The sequence below is a fragment of the Prionailurus viverrinus genome, chromosome A3 (assembly GCF_022837055.1).
Source record: "Prionailurus viverrinus isolate Anna chromosome A3, UM_Priviv_1.0, whole genome shotgun sequence".
Taxonomy (NCBI): Eukaryota; Metazoa; Chordata; class Mammalia; order Carnivora; family Felidae; genus Prionailurus; species Prionailurus viverrinus.
Genome location: NC_062563.1, coordinates 22,784,624 through 22,805,247, shown reverse-complemented (window position 1 = coordinate 22,805,247; position 20,624 = coordinate 22,784,624). Strand labels below are relative to the sequence as shown.

The following is a 20,624-nucleotide window of genomic DNA, read 5'->3' as shown; positions in this document are numbered from 1 at the left end:
GCCCCAAATTACTTTCCCTCTTTTCGTATGCATATCTACGTAACAAAATTGGGACATATATAGTTTCATCTATTTTTTAAGTATTGAGAATTTTCTCATTTCTTTAAATAACCAAATACATTTTTGGTTGCAGGATATTCCATTCTATGGTTGTGTCACAATTTTATGGCTCTACAGTATTGGTACTTAGGTTGTTCCATCTTTTTGCCCTATGCTTTAATGAATATTTTGGCTCTGTGATTTCCTAGCTGTGACCTTAAGCAAATGGCTTAATTTCTCTGTGGGATAAGAATAGGACCACTTCACTGGGCTGTCCTGAAAATGAAAAATTTAAACATAGAGAAAACATTTAAGAATAGTGCCTGCTATGTAGCAAATACTAGACATGTATTAGATTCTTAAGAAATTATTATCCTTCTATTTAAATCTTTGTAGATATCACTACTTATCCTTCAGATAAGTTCCTAGATATTGAATTACTGGATCTCATGGTTGAGTACCAATAAAGGTTCTTAATACATGTGACAAGCTGGGGAGTGGTATTTTGGAGCCTGTCTCCAGTGGTGGATCAGAATGAACATTTATGGCAAGTTAAAAATACTCAGAAGCAGATATTTATTTAAAAATGAGATTGTTACATTAGGCATCTTTTAGCAAGTAATGAAAGCTTGGGTTATTTCTTCTCTGGAAAACTTTATAACATCACTGATTTAGTCTAAACCTCATAGTTTTATTTATTTATTATATGTATTTTCAGTGTTTATTTATTTTGAGAGAGAGAGACAGAGACAGAAAAGCAGGGGAGGAGCAGAGAGAGTGGGGAGAGAGAGAAATTCAAGCAGGCTCTATGCTATCAGTGCAGAGCCTGACACAGGGCTTGATCTCACAAATCTTGAGATCATGACCTGATCCAAAATCAAAAGTTGGATGCTTAACTGCCTGAGCCATCCAGGTGCCCCCAAACCTCATAGTTTTAGGTTAAAATAACATACAAATAACATTTGTACTTTGGTAGGGAAAAATGTTTCAAAACTGCTTCCTTTTCTAACCTAAAAACAGCAAATGACCTTTTCAGCACAGGTCATTTCAATGCAAATGTTATTTAATAATATGCTTTTACCCTTATTCCCTCTTTTCACTCTGGTTGTTGCTGGGATTGTTTATATTTGTAAAGTCATTAGCATGTACTCCTGTAGATTCCTATCTCCTTGAACGGATTTTAGATAACACTCTATCTAAATAGCAAATGCCACGTAGATAGCAAGTATCTTCATTTTTTCAGATGGCACACATCTTCAATCCCACCAATCTTTGGGAGCAGTGGCATGGACAAGTTATTTGCGGTTTAGTGAAGAGATTCATTCATTCGTTCGTTTCACTCATGAACACAGTGAACATGAACACCAAAGATTGGGAGAAGATATTTACATGTATCCACCAAAGGATTCAGACAAAATGTAGAAAGAACTCTTACAGATCAATAAGAAAAAGACTAGCAACCCGATTAAGGGGGGAAACAAAGGCAAAAGACTTGACCAGTCACTTCCTTAGAGGATACTGAAATGGCCACTGAGTTTTAGAAAAGGTGCTCTGTCTGGCATCATAGGCCCTGAGGGAAATGCAAATTAAAACCCAGCATTATTTCCCCATAAGCATTGCTTAAAATAAGAAAGATGGTATAATTAAAAATTGTTTTTTAATAACTAAACCTATTTTGCTGATGGGTACCATATAGAAACAAGCTAGTATTACAAATAAAACTGCTCATCTTTTACAAAAATTAAAATGACTTTCAAATGTTAGGGAAGAGGTGGAACAACTGGAACTTTCATGTATTGCTGGTGTGTAAACTGGCCAAACACTGTGGAACACTGTCCGTATCTACCAAAGCTAAATATACAGCTGCCTTATGACCCATCAATTCCACTCCTAGAGACCCAGGAGAAATGAATGTGTAGGTCTATGGAGAGACAGGTAAAAGAATGTGCACAGGAACTTTACTCATAATAACCAAATAACAAACAACTTATTTTGTGTATTTACACCATAGACTACTAAACAAGAATTAAAAGAACTATCATTACACACAACATGAAAAAGAATCACTATGAATGAAAGAAGCCAGATACAAAAGAACACATATTCTATCATTGTAATTATATGAAGTTTAAGAATAGAGAAAACCAGGGGCGCCTGGGTGGCGCAGTCGGTTAAGCGTCCGACTTCAGCCAGGTCACGATCTCGCGGTCCGGGAGTTCGAGCCCCGCGTCAGGCTCTGGGCCGATGGCTCAGAGCCTGGAGCCTGTTTCCGATTCTGTGTCTCCCTCTCTCTCTGCCCCTCCCCCGGTCATGCTCTGTCTCTCTCTGTCCCAAAAAAAAATTAAAAAAAAAAAAAAAATTAAAAAAAAAAAAAAAAAAGAATAGAGAAAACCAATCTATGGTGATAGAAGTCAGAAAACAGTTGTGTCTGGGAAGGAGAAGAAGTATTAATTAAAGCAAAGGCATAAGGGAATCCTTGGAGCTGGAAATATTCTGCATATTGATTGGGTGGCAATTATATATGCACACATTCATGAAATTATATACTTAAAACTTTTTGCCTTTGACTGTATACACTTCAGTGAAAAAATAAAAATAAAAATAAGACATTTTGAGAGGGGACCGAGAGATGACCCAATGAATACCATTTAGTGCTTACTTTGGAAGCTGCCCAGTCAATCCAGCCTTTAGCACAAGGGTCAACGTTAATGAGCACAAGGCCTTCCACGAGCTCTGGATGATTGAGCTGAAATAGACAAAGACAACAGTTTGAAAGTTCCACTCCCAGCATTCTTCTATAAACACTGGAGCATGGTTAATCAATTCTTATGTATTATGCCATAATGCCTCAGATTTGAAAGTAAGACTTCAGAGAGGTGCTAGGTGTAGAATATTTGGAAAAATTGCTCTTTAAGTCTGACTTAACATCTGGAAAACCAGTTCCTTAAAATGCTATGAAATGATATTGCCTGGCAAGGATCTGTGAGGAGACATGATATTTATTTCCTAATCAGAGGAAGGCACCTGGTAGTATCTCTGCAGTTGTTTAGCTCATGGTGGGTTCTCCCTGCTGGGAAAGTACCCTTGGAATTACTTGGCATAAGGGGCTGCTGAGGCTTAGACTAGAGAATTTCACATTCATATAGCCTTGACCCCAATAGGAGCTTCTTAGGTTTTTTTTTGTTTTTTGTTCTTCCCCCAGAAAGCACCTGAATGGGTGATACCACCCTACCCCAAAAGACTGTCCTATCACCCAGGAGGCATCTGAAAAACATTTCTTTAAAATAATTTTTTTTAGATTTTATATTTATTAAAAATTTTTTTTTTTAATGTTTTTATTTACTTTTGAGAGACAGAGAGAGAGACAGACAGACAGACAGAGCATGAGCAGGGGAGGGGGAGAGAGAAAGGAAGACACAGAATCTGAAGAAGGCTCCAGGCTCTGAGTTGTCAGCAAAGAGCCTGATGCAGAGCTCAAACTTGTGAACTGTGAGATCATGACCTGTGTCGAAGTTGGACGCTTCACTGACTGAGCTACCCAGATGCCCCTTTTAGATTTTATTTTCAAATAATCACTACACCCATCGTGGGGTTTGAACTCACAACCCCAAGATCAAGAGTCACAAGCTCTACTGACTAAGCCAGCCAGGCACCATTGAATTAAGTAAGTAAGTAAGTAAGTAAGTAATTAGAGTGTGTGTGAGAGTGAGCACACACAAGTGTGCACAGGGGAGGAGCAGAGGGAGAGGGAGAGAGAGAATTTTCAGCAGACTCCACACCCAGTGTGGGCTTGATCTCATAACTGTGAGATAATGACCTGAGCGGAAATCAAGAGTTAGATGCTTAACCAAATGAGCCACCCAGGCACCCACCCTGAAAAAATTTCTTAATTTCTGTTTCTTAAATAGAAATCAACACAGAAATTTCTATTTACACTCAAAACTCTCCAGTTTACTTCCTTTCCCTCTGATTACACTGATTATGCTCACTATAGAAAATCTGATAAACAGAAATTACAAAAATTAGGAAATAAAAACTTGTATTATCTAACCACACAACATCAGTCCCTGTTAATTAATATTTTGGTGTACTTCCCTCTAATCCTTTCCTATGTCTATCACAAACTATGGTGAATCTGTATTTTAATTTTTTTGTTAATGTTACAGTATATGTGAATCACATATCATTACAAACTCTTCTTATAAAATTTTAATGGCTTCACAAAATTCCATACATGTTCTCTAAGAATTACTTTTTATTGATGATACCCTGTCCTCATTCGTGATTTTTCAGGTACTATAAGTACAAAACAGGGCTTTCTACAAACCTTTTTCTGTTGTTGACAGAATTTACAGAAAAACTGACATAAGACCCACAGTAGTACCTGGTCACTAACAAAGCAGTAGAGCTGTGACCTAGGCAGTGCCTCAAGGGTAGCAGGACTAATCCTCTGTACTTACTGCAAATCTGCTGAGGATGTAAGCTCCAGCTCCAACTCCAATCCCAATGATGCTTTTCAGACTGTGAAAGGGGACATACCAACACTGATAAGATTAACTCACTTGGAGGGGACATGGCATAATGGAAAAAATACAACTGGGTTCAAATCTGGCTCTGATGCTTACTGGGTTCTAGAAGCTGGTCAAGTTTTTTTTAACTTTCTGAGCCTCAGTTCCCAATCTATAAAAGGATATAACCACCTATTTCTAAGTTGATTTTAAGGGTTAAGTGAAATATGACTAAAACCTGGAGTCATTCTAATAGCTCCCTCTCCTATCACCTCTATGTTCAACCTAACAGTAAGTCCAAAGAGTCTACCTCCAACATATTTCCATCTATCTCTATATACTTCACTCCAGCCCCAGGCATTCAGTATCTAGTCGTCTCTTGCCTGACTGCTGTAATAGTTTAATGGTCTCCTGCTTTTTCTTTTTTACTCTTCTCCAACTCATTCTCCCCACAGCTAGACTAATTCTTTTTTTATTAAAAAAATTATTTTTAACATTTATTTATTTTTGAGAGACAGCGACAGAGAAGGAGCAGGGGAGGGGCAGAGAGAGAGGGAGGCACAGAATCTGAAGCAGGCTCCAGACTCTGAGATGTCAGCACAGAGTCTGACACGGGGCTCAAACCCACGAACCGTGAGATCATGACCTGGGCCAAAGCCTGACACTTAACTGACTGAGCCACCCAGGCGCCTCTAGAGTAATCCTTTTAAAAAATATAAACAGCTTTACTGAAATGCAATTTAATACCTAGAGTGACCATTTAAAAGACTAAACTGAAAAAAAAAAAGGCAAAATTAATGCACATTCTTATCTAACCCATTTTTAAATTCTATACCTGAAAGAAAAAAAAAAGACTAAATTGGGTATCACTCCCCTACTTAAAACTTTTCAATATTTTTTTTTGTCTTTTGAATAAAATCCCCAATTCTTACCTGATCTGTGAGACTATGTAATTGGGTTCTTGTCTATTTCTCAAATTTCATTTCATGCCTTTCTCCTACTTGCTCATTTGGTCCAGGACTTCTGGAAATATTATTCCTTCTGTCTGGAATCCTCTTGCCCTGGCTCTCTGTCTAGGTACTGGCCTAGACATGTTCTTAGAGAGGCATTGCTCAACTAGCCTTATCTCTGTAAACCTAGCCCTTCTCTAAGGCATCACCCTCACTGACTTCTCTTACAACACTTTAGTTGTGATTATTTGCTTATTTGTTGTTAATTATTCCTCCCACTAAAATGTAAGTAGGCTCTGTGAGGACAGTGACTATTCCATTTGTTCACCATCGTAGTCCCTAGATCAGACACATGGTAGAAATTCAATAAACACTGTGTTAAGGAACTGCAGAATGAACCTACCTTAAGTGGGTAAGAACAGGAGGCAGCATTTCAGCCAACTCATCCATTGTGGGGTACTGGTACCTGAAATCCAGAAGGATACCTCCTGAATTAGAATGCACCCACATTTCTCAGTCACAAGAACAGCCAGAAGAGTATGGGGTTGTTAGAGAAAAGCATTCCCTTTACCAAAGGCAGAAAGGAGATGATGTGTGGAAATGACTGTGACATGCTGTGTCTCTCTAAGACTTCCATGCTGAGAAGAAAGGAGAAGAATCTATGTGTTTCTATTTTCTAAAGGGCAGTCTCTGGGACCAGAAGAAGCCATTTGAACAGAACAGGTAATATGGCTCTCTCTGAAGGCATTTCCAAATCCCTAACAATCACTTCAACTGGGATTGAGGCTCAGCAAACTTCCAGCAATAACAGCCAATTGAGGAGGTGGCTTTTGGTCTGCGGCTTATAATCAGGCAGCTAAAGGCAAAAATAAACAAAGCTTTACTGAGCCTAACCACATTGGACCCTTGTCTATTTCTCAAATTTCACTTCATGCCTTTCTCCTACTTGCTCATTTGGTCCAGGGCTTCTGGAAATAATCATTCCATATCCTAGACTCCTCATCATGAATGCTGATTTGTTTTACTTAGACATAAGATAATGTGGTTACTTTATTACTTTTGAATTTGGTGTATGATATGAACTACATGATCCTAAGATGGTCAAGCAAGGCCAGGAGCTGATTCAGACTAGGAACCCAAGAAAAGAAGGGAGCATCCATAAAGATTACAGAATCAAAGATGGAAAGAGACCTTAAGACAATCTAGGATCTACTCTATATGTGACAGGGGAATCAGCCTGCCTCTGCCTGAAACACTTTTTAAGTGATGGAGTGCTGTTGAGCCATTTGTACACAAAACAGAAAAAAGGAAGCAGATATAAATCTTGTTGGATATAAATTGGTCATTGGTCAATTTGCATCTGAGAGACAGAACAGCCCGAACATGTCAATAACATGGATTCTGGAGCCAGACTGCCTCAGTTAAAATTCCAGCTCTGCTACGTATTTGTTATGTGATCTTGGCAAAGTTACTTAATATCTCTGAGCCTCAGTTTCCTCGCCTGTACAGCAGGAATAATAGTAAATCTATCCCACAGTTCTGTGAGGGTTAAATGACTTAACAGATATGAAGCGTTTAAAGCAATGTCAGGAATGCTGTTTAAGTCCAATGTAAGTGTTGGTTATTTTTTACCTGCAATGGTCTATTTCACATCAGTCCCTGGCAGAGGCAGCTCTGGAGAGGAGCCAAGGGAAAGGGGAAGAATCTGTAATTCCACAGCTTGTGCTTTCACTCCCCCTTCCAAGGTCTTTTCCGTAATTACAATGTCCATGGAAGAATGAGGGAGACTACGGTTCCACCATGCAAAGCAGGTTTAGGATGAGGCCAAGAGCTCCAAGTCCAGTCAAAATGCATCTCTATTTGACAGGGCAGCTTCTCAGAATAAATGCTTACAAAAATATTCAAATTCCCATCACTAGACTGGGAGGTAAGGTTGGGGAGGTGCTCCCAGGAAGTACAGATGGATTGGAATTTGTTCTAGGTAGTTGGAAGTTTTAGGGAGGGACACAGAAATGACATTTTAAAAAGATGAGGAAGGGGACAGATAAAAGACAGTGAGATGTGGGTGTTTCAGACACTTAAGCCTTGCAATTACAAGGTGACAGATTCCCATCTATGGAGAACCATTCCTGGACATAGGAAAATATGCAGTTTCCCTCAACAGATTGTACGCAACAGTCCTCTCAGAGCAAGGAAAGAAAGAGGAGGATAGTTGGTTGATAAGTATAACCACAGCCTGTGCTAAAATCAACAGGAGAAATCAATGCTACTTCTCCCACTGTAGCTCAATCATTTGCTCTTCTGAATGCATGGCTTCTAGAAGGTCTTGCTTATGGCCTTACCCTGTTGGGAAAGAAGGTGCACCTTCCTGCTGGCCTGGGGCATCCACATGACAGACAGCAAAGTGCTGGGTGATCTCTTGCATATCCTCAAAGTTAAAAAATGCATTGAAACAGGATTTATCTGCAAGAATAAAAATACTCATAAGTCACAGACTCTCTCTCTCTCCCCAATTTTCAACGGAGTGTCCATACAGTCCTCTTCATTTCTCTCCAGTTTTCTTCAGCTCAATTAATTCCATATCATTGTCCTCTTTCACTCCTTTTATTCAATGTTCCACCAAAATGAGGTGTCAGAACAATGTGATTCAAGCTGCCCTAAAGGCTGAATACCAGACATCCCAATGACCTGAAAACAACACTGAATTCTCAATTCTACAGTGTCTAAAAAATGGAAACCAATTCTGGTATTGCACAAAATAATCTTGTACCCATCATGCTGTCATTTCTCATGTACCTTATTCCTCCATCTGACACAGAGATGCTGACTATATTCCAAGAATGTGGCTAGAGTAAATATCCTGGGCTACTCACATTCACCATGTGGAAGACTGTCCCTTGGAAAAATTGCTGCAGTGTAGAGATGGGCTGCTGCTTTAATTTCTACCCTGTTAGTATAACTGCTTAAATCACTTCTCATGCTTAAGGGGCTACAAAAGCTCCAGCACTAAACTGTAGCCTCAAATAAATGTAGGCCACCTCTGAAAGCCAGAGAAGCATGGGAGAAAAACATACACATGTACAGGCTCTGAGCCTGTGGCTAGAGCCAGAATCTTATACTATCTAGAGAAGTCCACTTAAAATCACTGATGACAGGCTATAGGAAGAACACTTTCACTAATTCATTGAAGGGCTCACAACAAAGTTAAGTTGAAAAAAACCAAAGAAGTATAGACTTAAACAAAACAAACAACTGATTTCTATTCTACTCTTTTTTTTTTTAAAGACACACTTTATTATTATTATTATTTTTTTAAGTAAGCTCTATGCCCAACGTTGGGCTTGAACTCATGACCCTGAGATCAAGAGCTGCATGCTCTATTGACTGAGCCAGCCAAGCGCCTCTCAGTTCTGCCCTTAACCAGTTCATCCTTTACCAGTTAAGACACAAAGGTGAGATATAATTCCAGTATCCCCCAAACGCATTTTCCTGCACACTTCCCAGACACTTCAACCCTGCATTAATATGTGTAACAATGAGGAGGGAAGGTTAAGCCAGAGAGGAGAAAACCTGTGCTCTGTTAGAATACTGGGGTTTCTTCTTTTTAAAAATAAATATACAAAGATTAATTATTATAATAAAAAAGGAAGGTATAAAATCAAATACATACGATTGAGGCCAATGTCATGATATGTCAGAATAACTGGTCTGTTTCCCTTTGGGAGGCCTCTGATGGTGACGTGAACCACACCGTGAGTTGTTTCTATGTCATGTTCCTGTAACAAGACAATGTATTGTCTCAGCAAAGGCAGAATGTACTTCCCAGATGGCTAAAGTTCCACAATACCTATTTATTGCTATTTCTCACTAGCTGGGGCAGGATATATCACTGAACCATAAGCACACTGGAAACATGTTATACTATATAGCATATTCCTACTTTCTAATTCCTTCCAGATAAACTAACAAATGAGGGGAAAAATACACCTTCTCATCCACAAAGCTTACTATCTTTTTTTTTTTTTTTAAGTTTATTTATTTTAGAGTGTGCAGGGGTGGGGCAGGGAGAGGGAGAGAGAGAATCCCCAGCAGGCTCAGTGCTGCCAGGAAAGAGTCCCACATGGGGCTCAAACCCAAAAGTCGTGAGACCATGACCTGAGCTGAAACGAAGAGTTGGTTGCTTAACCGACTGAGCCAATCCAGGCGCTCCTAAAGCTCACTATTTAAAAATTTTTTTTTCAACGTTTTTTATTATTTATTTTTGGGACAGAGAGAGACAGAGCATGAACGGGGGAGGGGCAGAGAGAGAGGGAGACACAGAATCGGAAACAGGCTCCAGGCTCTGAGCCATCAGCCCAGAGCCGACGCGGGGCTCGAACTCCCGGACCGCGAGATCGTGACCTGGCTGAAGTCGGACGCTTAACCGACTGCGCCACCCAGGCGCCCCTAAAGCTCACTATTTTAAATGAGGCAAGTCAGGGATCTGTTGAGAATACACTTGCAAGTAGCTTTTAAAAGATCAGCAAGCTGGGTAAGGAGCCAGGTAAGACATGGGGGAAGAAAAGGAAGCAGAAAATATGAAGGAACTGCTGGGTAAAAGCCAGATGTTTCAGAGCCTCTAACCTCATATTCAGCAACTAATAAGTTCAGTAGATACTTATGGGTGTGTCTGCCTAAAATCCCTTCCCTTTCCTGGCAGCTGCTCTCCTGTGTCACCCATACATTACAGGAGGCTCTTGGCTGCCAAGTTTGTAGGATGTAACCTTATGGTCATGGCTTACTGAAGAGAGGTGAGCATCTGGTCCATGGTGGGTATGTATCCTTCCCTGAGAATTTGTAACTGGGACTAAGAGATTTTATCCTCAATTTGGTTCTTCTCTTGAAAAGAGAAGCAGACTTGGGAGCTTTTAGTAAACACTTCCACTGCTCTAATTCTTAGTTCTAGCTGTATATGGTCTTAATTTCTGAGACATTCCTGAATTGCCTCTGGTTCAAGCTAGCTTGGGTGGGTTTGTTTCCTGCACCCCCAAAGAATCCTAACCAAGTCAAAGAGTAGAGTTCAAGATGTAGTCAGAACAGAGCTCAGGAACTAAACAAAGCTCGAACAAGATGCAATTGGAGCTAGGACCAGCACTAAGAGTGACTGGGTAGAAAAGAAAGGAACTGTAGAAAAGCCACTGAGGTTTATTCTAGTCCTCTTCTATGTCTGTATTTCTCAAAAATAAAAAACTATTATGTCTAGCCTAGTGAATTTTTGCTGATGAAGTCCTCACCTATCTCAGACGGTCTTATAGTAGATAAGATAAGATGTAGCTAGGATAAGATTAACTGTCAATAAGAATCCCAGCAAAGGCAAAGGGCTTCCAACTTAATTTCCTATCAAATTATGAACCTCATCAGGACTCTGGTTTCTTCTCTGATGTGGGGCACAAAATAGTCATAGGCTAATTCAGTATCAGTGTATCATAGTATCATAAGCCCCAGGCTGGAGCAGATAATCTCTATCAAATCAAGTCATGAGTGACTGTTTCTGTATTTCTCTATCTCCTATTCAGGCCTATTCAAAAGACTTAGAAAGGGGATGTAAGAAATGAAGGAAAGAATCAGATACTTCAAACTGCCTATGACGTATAGGGTTTAGAAGAGATGAATATAAAGAAATGAATTCCTGTTACTACATGAGCATTTCTCTTGTAGTAATATCAGAAGTACTGAGGAACCCCTCACCCCCACCACTATAAAGTTTCTTCATTAAACAACTATTTACTGAATCCCTAACTACCAGACCCTGGACTAAGGTCTGGGGATAAAAGTGAACAAGAGAGATGTGATCCTTATTCTCACAGAGATTATGTTCTAGACAGGAAGGCAGGCAATGAACACATAAATCAACCAACCCATAATAATAGTATGTGATAAGTGCTATGAAAGAAATAAACAGGAAACCATGATAGAAAACTGAGGAGAAAGACATTAACTCTATTAGCAGCCAGGAAAGTGCAAATTAAATTTAATGAGATGCCATTTCACATATACCAGATGGCAAAAATTTTAAAGTTAGGTAACACCAAGTGTTGACCAAGAGACACAGAAACAGGAACTCTCATACACTGTTGGTAGGCATGCAAACTAGAAAAACTACTCTGTAGAACAATCTAGTAATCTCTAGTAAAGCTAAGAGGTATCTATCCTACAGCAGTTTTACTTTTAGGTGTAATCTAAAGAAATTCTCGAACACAGTCACACACACAAAAGGATATATACAGACAGATACACTGCAGCCTTATTTATAATGTCAAAAAATTTGGAAATAGCCTAAATATTCATCAATAGGAAAACTGATAAATAATGATCTATTCATATAATGAAATACAGATTAAAATGAACTAGAAGCATTAATATACAGATAAAATCTTGAAAACATAATGCTGAGTAGAAATGCAAAAGGGTATGTATGTATCGCTTACATAAATGTATGTATACATACACTTAAAACATAATACTTAGAGAAGGAATGTACACTAACTTTAAGATTTTGTTTCCTTCTGGGAGCTGACAGATTCAGAAAAGGAACTCAAGAAGGCTTTGATCTCTCTCGTGTTTTAATACCTCCCCCTCCCCCCATGTTTTACTTCTTGAGAGAAGGAATAAAGAGGAAGAAGCTGGGTCCTGCCAAATGGATGACGCTACAGGAGAACCCAAGTTGAAGAGACTGCAACAATTTGTCAGCTTCACAATCAGGTTGCCAGAGCCTTCAGTAAAGTTTTGCTAAAATACTCCAGCTTGGTTTCAGCTGTGCTACTGAGGATGGAGGGAAAAACCAGGTAACACTGTGGCCCTAAGGCTAGCAGGACCTCCCAAAGCTAGGTAATTGATGATGAGAGCGGGGGGGGGGGGGGGGGGGGGGGGGCGGAGTTAGCTGTCAGGGAAGTTCAGAAGAAGGATGATGAAAAGGGAGACATAACAGAAAGGGAAACGTAACTCTGTAATCATTTCTTAATCTGGAGAAATTCAGAGTTAAAACTGGATCCCTACAAGACCTCAACTTTTTAGGGAGACTTCCTACTCCCCTACTTCCCCATTATAAGCCTCAAATTATGTAATGACTCAACTATTCATGGGCCAAGAGTCCTGCGCCCTATTTGGAGCAACACTTGGTTGTGGATGTCTCATTCATTTTCAAAGTATGTGAATGTAAATGTTCTTGATAGAATAAAAAATATGAAAAGAAAGGAGACACTCACCTCCATGTGGACTCATAAATATATCCTTTGCGACTCTGTGTGTGAATAGCTGAAACAAGTCTCCATCTGGAGATGAATGTGCAGGGACCCTGGCTATGGTCAGGCAATTGCAGGGGTGATGCTGCTGCCGCCTTTCTGCTTTAGTCAACGATCATCTGTTTCACAAGCTGCTTTTCCAATTACCTCACCCTTCCCCAGCATTCTAGACAGTGTGACTACACAATGAGAGCCCCTGCTCAAAGGGCAAAGCCCAAGTAGTGTCTAACAGGTTCTGGTCACTCTGATTATTTATCATCTCCAAGGATATGGACTTCTTAAACACAATCCCTTTATTCTCCAGGCTATAAAATGACTTGAAATCATATTGGTTCTGTCTCCATCCTGGACTGCATCTCCTTCTTAATCAAAGACATAACTTTAGGGGCTCCTGGGTGGCTCAGTCAGTTAAGCATTCGACTTCGGCTCAGGTCATGATCTCAACGGTTCGTGAGTTCGAGCCCCACATCGGGCTGTGTGCTGACAGCTCAGAGCCTGGAGCCTGCTTCGGATTCTGTGTCTCCTTCTCTCTCTAACCCTCCCCAACTCGCACTCTGTCTCTGTCTCTCTCTTTCAAAAATAAATAAAAACATATTAAAAAAAAAGATGTAACTTTCTTTTTTCTTTATATGTTTTTTATTTATTTTGAGAGAGAGCACATACATGAGCGGGGAGGGGCAGAGAGAGAGGGAAAGAGAATCCCAAGCAGGCTCCACGCTGTCAGTGCAGAGCTCAATGTGAGGCTTGATCTCAGGAACCATGAGATCATGACTGGAGCCAAAATCAAGAGTCCTGGACACTTAACCAACTGAGCCACCCAGGCATCCCTCAAAGATGTAACTTCCAATCGAAGAGTTTTTTTTTAAGAATTTAAGAGTTTATGGGGAGGGGCTGGGGTGTGAGGACAGGTTAAACAGGTGATGGGGATTAAGGAGTGCACTCGTAATGAACACTGAGTGATGTATGGAATTGCTGAATCACTATACTGTATACCTGAAACTAATATAATACTGTGTTAACTAACTGAAGTTAAAATAAAAACTTTTTCAAAAAAGAATTTAAGAGTTTAAGGATATTACCACTATTTTATAATAATCAATTTTCACCTTTTTTTTCTGAGTCCTCTTCCCTCAGCTAAATGTGCTGTTATCAGAATTACAAAATCTGACTTGCCTTTTCTCTCTGAATTCAGTTAATTTTTGATCACTTCATGCCCGTTAATACTTCTTCTCCCTGGCAGTCTGAAATAGTTTAGGAAAACTTGAATGACAACACACTCTTGGAAATATCAACATTTTTGTTAGCATGGAATTTTATTGTTTCTAATAAGCAGGCTACTTACGAGCCTTGGATACAGTTTTTGTTATTATATAGAAAACATATTTTAGGTTTATTTATTTATTTTGAAAGCAAGTGAGTGCCTGTGCATACATGTGCCTGAGTAGGAAGGCAAGAGAGAAAGGGAGAGACAGAATCCCAAGCAGGGATCTCTGGCATGGGGCTCAATCTCACAAACCCTGAGATCATGATCTGAGCTAACACCACGAGTTGGATGCTTAACTGACTGAGCCACCCAGGGGCCCCAGGAATTTTTGATATAATACCTCTACTATCTTACCTCCGTGTAGGGGCATAAGATTTTTTTCATAACCTCATTTACTCCCATAGAAGAATCTGCCTCTAAGATTATTCAGCCTTCTGCTTATCACAGATCACTTTCTCCTTTCTAAAGTTCCATGACACTTTTCCCTGACTCTAGTCTCAACATTCCCCCTCCTCCTCTTACCTCTTTCAGCCTAGTTCAGTCAACACTCTTGCAGACTGTTTCTACTGTTACTTCTCAACCACCCACAACTCTCGGCCTTTACACAAATCATGCTCTTCATCTGAAAGCCTCTTTCATAATATGTCCATACATAAAATCTATCTTTTCTTCCTTCAAAGCCAACTCTAGTATCATCTTCACATAGCCATAGTTAACAATGAGGAGAAAAAGAGTGAATGGTTATTTAACCCACATGCAACATCCAGAACACTGACTTTCTACGTAGAAAAGTCCAGGCAGGAAGGGTTCCGGGTCTGGCCAATTCAAACACCCCACTCTCTGGCCACAATGAGTGAATGTACACGTGACCCATGCTAAGCCAACAAGAATCTGCCCCTGAACTTTTGCCTAGAGATACAGGTAAACATCTTTTAAGCAGTGAAGCTAGTAACCTGAAGTTGGCAGCCATTGTGCCCATGATAATGACAGAGCTCATCAGAGAAATAAAACCTTCTAGTGACAGGGGAAAAGGGAAATGAGAATTGGGGTGCTGATAAAAAGCACTTTCGCTATTCCTGTAAGATTCTTTTTACCCCCCAATGAGAAAAAAAGTCACCTATATCTTTAGAACTTACTAAAATCAACCTCTCTCTTCCCCACTCCCCCAAACAACTATGACAAAATCAACCCCAAAAAGATGGGGCATCTCAAGGGGAGGAACTATGAACAAAGGCCACCAGAAAGGAAAAGCACGTGGCAGAAGCGGGGTAGGCCAGAAATAATTCCAGCTCTCCTGAGAGTGGGGAGTATATATAAAGGAAGCAGTGGGACAAGAGGCTGAAAGGTGGGCTGGGGCCACATTCACATCCTTCAAGGCCAAAGAGGAGCACAGAGCTGGTCAAGCTTTCTAACACAGATTATAGCAGATAGTTGAACTCCAGATCTCTCCAAACACCTCTTTTCTGGGGAAAGAACTTTCAGGATACTTATTTCACTTAATTCTTATTTTGCAAACGTGCCCATTCATCAAATGATCTTCAAGAGTTTAAAGCTGTTTAATGATTAATGCAATTAGATGTACATTCCTGAGGTCTTTATATCTATTTGTAGCTTTTTCTTTTTCTTTTCATGACATCAGGTATATCACCCATTGAATTGTAGTAGTGGTACCAGGAATAAAAAATTAAGGAATTTTTAACTTTTCAAAAAGAGAGTTTAAAGCTGTTTAAACCCCTTTAGAAGAGGCAGTCACATATATACATTTGAATTGCACTACTAAAAACCAATCCTCACAGTTGGGTTCTATAAATCAGTTCCCCAAAGAGTTACTGCAATTAAGCAGCTAGCATGAAATTACTCAGCCCTTGGCCATGCCTGGATTATTCCAGAAGCAAGAACTCCATTCTTATGAGTGCACTCCATTATTAGCCTCTTCTATGGGAATGATATATCCTGGCAGACAGCAGCTTTGCACTCTCCATTAATATTTATTAAGTACCCCTCTGGTAGAAGTGGAAGGCAATTTGATAAGATATGCCAAGAGCTCTAAATACGTTCATTCCAAGAGTCCATGTAAGGAAGTATTCTACAGTGTGGATAAAATTTATGCACAAAAACGTTCAGTGAACTGAACGTATTATAAATGATCTAATTTCCAAAAATAATGGAATAGTTAAGTCATGGTATAGCCAGATGAGGAAATACTAGGCATCTCTCAGAAATTATTTTTGAGTGTTTAAAAATGATATAGAAATGAGACTGTGTTGTAATTATGAAGTCAGAAAAGGGGACACAAAATTGTACATCCAATTTGGCAACTATATAAATTTAAAAGTTACTTTATAGGGGCACCTGGGTGGCTTGGCTGGTTAAGCACCCAACTCTTAACTTCGGCTCAGGTCATGATCTCGCAGTTTGGCAGTTTGTGGGATTGAGCCCTGCGCTGGGTTCCGCGCTGACAATGTGGAGTATGCTTGCAACTCTCTCTCTACCCTCCTCAAAATAAATAAATAAACTCTTTATTAAAAAGTTACTTTTATAAAAATTATACACACACACCTATTTCAACACCAAACATAAGAATATAGTTGTCCCTAGATTATATGAGTTTTTTTCTTGTTCTGTATAATTCTCTGTGCTTTCCAAATATTCAACGTGAGCATGTACTCTGCCAATAACCTGAACATAAAAGTAGAAACTAAAAAGAAATAAAACAAAAGATGGTTATCTCTAGGTAGCAGGATCATAAGCAACCTTTATTTTTATACTTTTCTAATTTTTTTCTGATGTTATATAGTGTTATTATTTATTTATTAAGATTTTATTTTTAAGTAATCTCTATACCCAATGTGGGGCTCGAACTCATAACCCTGAGATCAGGAGTCACATGTTTTCCTGACTGAGCCAGCCAGGCACCCCAAGATAAGTGTTATTTTTTAAAAGCAATGTATCATATACACTTGCTATAGCATATGTCTCAGCTCTAATTCTAAACCTTTTTTAAAAAGAAAAAATTTTCTTTAATGCTTATTTTTGAGAGAGAGACAGTGAGAGCCAGGAAGAAGCAGAGAGAGAGAGAGAGAGAGAGAGAGAGAGAGAGAGAGAGAGAGAATCTGAAACAGGTCCAGGCTGAGCTGTCAGCACACAGCCCGATGTAGGGGCTCAAACTCACGAACCGTTGAGATCATGACCTGAGCCGAAGTCGGATGCTTAACTGACAGAGTCTCCCAGGCGCCCCTCTAATTCTAAACCTTTAAATGGTTTCACAAGGAAAGGAAAATTAAGCAGCACCCACATAGACAAATGGACAATAAGCCTGCTGATACATTGTTTCAACTGGCAGTAGGCTCTTTTCTCCTTTCTCATCAACCCTAAACACATCACCTCTAACCATCCCTTCCCACATTACCTTATATCCAAATATAACTGCTGTTTGTCTCAGTGGAGTTAATTATCAATGAAGTGACTTAGGACAAACAAAGAACCAAGAAAAATGATAAACTTTTTTTTAAAGTAAGATCTGGGCCCAATGTGGGACTTGAACTCACAACCCCGAGATCAAGAGTCGCATGATCCACCAACTGAGCCAGCAGCCAATGCCCTGAGAACTGGTAAACTTCTAATTATAATTTCAATTATTGGAGGTGAAAAAAAAAGCATGTAGTTGATTGGTAAAGAAAACAGAGGGAAAGGGTGGCTCAGAGTGACATTATGAGCTTGGCTGATGATGCTAAGGTAACTTCCTGGGGACGTCATCAAATATTCCTTAAAGATTTTTCTGAGGCAAGACAGAGATCAGAAGGAAACCCTGATTAAATAGCTTCAGGTAACCTAGTATCACAGTAATGCTAATGGTCAACACCAATGCCAATGCTGAATGCTTTAACATTTAGTGACAATGTTGGCTTTAGATCTGTTTTGTCTCCTAAGAATGCCCAATGGTTTCCGGGAAGCCTTCACGCAAACTAGGCCATTCTAGACTTCTTATATCACAGTTCCTAGTTTTGGGGACTTCTATCCAACTGTCACTAGACTCTTGATCCAGCTGTCTCCAAAGCATCACACAAGCCTTTAACAAAGAGACAGACAAGAATGGTGGTAGAAGATTTGTGAGAGCTAGAAAGAGGAAAAAAGAAGGGTCTATGGTTTTTTCTTCTTTAGAGCACAAAGAACCTGTACATTCAAAACAGTGACAGACACGTGACAGTGACAAACACCTGCCACCATTCTATTTGTATTAGGACGGAACTAAAAGTTATATTTTACAAGGCCAGAATATATTACTACATCAAAGCTTCACCAAAAATATCATGAGTTTTTGCCAGACTATTTTTAAGCCTTAATTTAAAAAAACTGATGCATAATTATATTTCTAAAACTCAATTTCATTTATATCTAAGTATACTTATGTGTGAAAAATTCATAAAGAATATATACCAAATACCATACACTAGTGAAATAACAAGTAATTTTTATTTATTTACTTTTTGTTTTCTTATCTACTTTGCAGTGAGCATGTAGTTTTTTACATTTCATTTTTCTTTTTGGGGCAGGAGGTACTCAATTTGGTGAAAATCAAATCAATGTATCTACACTTTTTTTTTTTTTTTTTTTTAAGTAGGCTCTTTATCCAGAGCGGAGCCCAACACAGGACTTGAATTCACAACCTTGAGGTCAAGACCTGAGCTGAGATCAAGAGTTGAATGCTTAACTGACTGAACCACCCAGGTGCCCCTGCTTCTACACTTTTAAGTTGAAGTGTATGTACGTATATGTGTGTGTACACACACACACACACACACACACACACACACACACACTGTTGTTCCTGGGATTTTTCACTTTGAATTCTACTGTCACCCTTTCTCAAATGATCTCCTTCTAGGTAAATTATATCAGATATTAACAATAGCCAAATTCAACTGGTTCAACCTAGATCCAAACTATAACTGAAATTAGGTCAAGTTAAAAACAAGTAAACCCAAACTTGACTTTAACAGCACTAAGTTGATTCTCTTATATATATAAAGTACCAAATAGTCATACCAAGAGGTGTTTGATACTGGGATTCAGAAATCTGTAACAATGCTATGAGCCTATCCCCTAACAAAATCAGTTTCAGCTGTTCTGTTAAAGAATTTCAGCTTTCAGAACAACTCAACTCCTTACAACATCTCAGCTGTGGACATTTTCAGATGGGAAAGGACAGGCAACAGATCCAGGAAGAGTGGGGTTTTGCAACCCCAATTCCACCCAGTGGCAAGTTATGAAACCTGACTCTCAATTTCCTTGTCTGTAAAACAAGGATAATAAGAACCACCTTGTGATAGTGCTCCAAGGACTGGAGATGTGTATATTTAGTATCTACAGTAGGTACCCAATATTGCTATGATATAAGTGTGCATGCAAGATAAGTATTAGTTCTTCCTTTCGATGCTAATGCTATAGACAGACTCCAATGTACTTAACATAAAATGCATATCTGAAAATAACTATTTGCCTATGCATATACAGGATGGCTGAATCTTGGAAGCAAGGAAGCTGGTTTTCCACACCTTCCTTCTCTGCCTAGTACCCTCTGAGTTTACTTCATGTTGCTTCACACAGCCACTGCTATGAATCCATCTCCAAACATAAGGTTCTCATTTCCATGTACTCACTTCTTCCTCCCATTTCTTTCAGGGCCAGTCAACAGATAAATTAGGTAGATGGAGAGATGCTGGTTCATTTTATTGATCTGCAAATTGGCAACAGAGCTACAGGCAAAAGCAACTAGGAAGAATAATATTTAATTAAGGACTATTGACTCAAGTTGAATTTTGCATCTCCAAGCATAAAGCCAAAAGAAATCTCCATTTTGTATTAATGATACTTAGTTAATTTGTCTTTTTCTTTTAGAAAAAGATTTTGTTGATCAGTCTCCCCTCCAAACTCTCCTCCCCCACCTTCTCTGCAGTGAGGTGATACCACTCCATTTAACACCTGTGACTGGGGTTTCCAATGGAGTTCGTAATCAGAAAGTGACAACTCAACCCAGTAACATACAACCATAACACAGGCACCTGGCAGGCAATTTTTGAACACTACAGCAAATCGTTTTAAATAAACCTGATCCAATGACCAAAAGAACACGAAGGAGTTATGATTAGCTATGAAGAGAGATCCACTTCTACAAGGCCACCAGCACAGGGAGGGGAGCACTGCAGAAATCCTGTACATAGCCCCCCTTGGTGCTTGTACAGTCCTTACCTGACAGTCAAAGTCCTGGAAGTTTCGTGTACCAGTCTGTCAACAGAAGGCAGAAAACACAGTCAGTTTCCCCATGTGGCTTCCCCAAATGTGCAGCAAATTCAGTTCACAGTGCAAGCAGTGCACGTGCAGCCTTTTGGTCACCATAAAACTAAAATGATTCTCATCAAAAGGCTTCAGAGACAGGGTGGGCTCCTAACATGTAAAAGGTAAGATTACACTTTGGCAGGCTTCCTGTAAAGATAAAGGAAAGGAGCCTGGCTGCCCAGTAATGTAATTTCCTCCTTCCCTCCCTAAAGAGAGCAGTGAGAACCTGTGGGAAGAGGATAAAACA

At 39.5% G+C, this 20,624-nt stretch overlaps 1 protein-coding gene across 4 annotated transcripts in view; it reads right to left on the bottom strand.

Moving 5' to 3' along the window:
* NDRG3 (NDRG family member 3) overlaps nt 1–20,624 on the bottom strand; it is a 68,251-nt gene that overhangs the window by 19,486 nt on the left and 28,141 nt on the right. The window contains exons 3-8 of one of the 4 annotated variants that reach the window (XM_047851720.1): nt 20,291–20,326; nt 9,168–9,273; nt 7,840–7,960; nt 5,901–5,963; nt 4,500–4,560; nt 2,699–2,785 (exon numbers count right to left, since the gene is read on the bottom strand). In XM_047851720.1, coding sequence (XP_047707676.1) covers nt 2,699–2,785; nt 4,500–4,560; nt 5,901–5,963; nt 7,840–7,960; nt 9,168–9,273; nt 20,291–20,326 — 474 coding nt within the window. Of the gene's footprint in view, nt 1–2,698; nt 2,786–4,499; nt 4,561–5,900; nt 5,964–7,839; nt 7,961–9,167; nt 9,274–12,741; nt 12,919–20,290; nt 20,327–20,624 lie in introns of those variants that run through there. The other 3 variants (XM_047851722.1, XM_047851723.1, XM_047851721.1) reach the window with 3 other exon arrangements.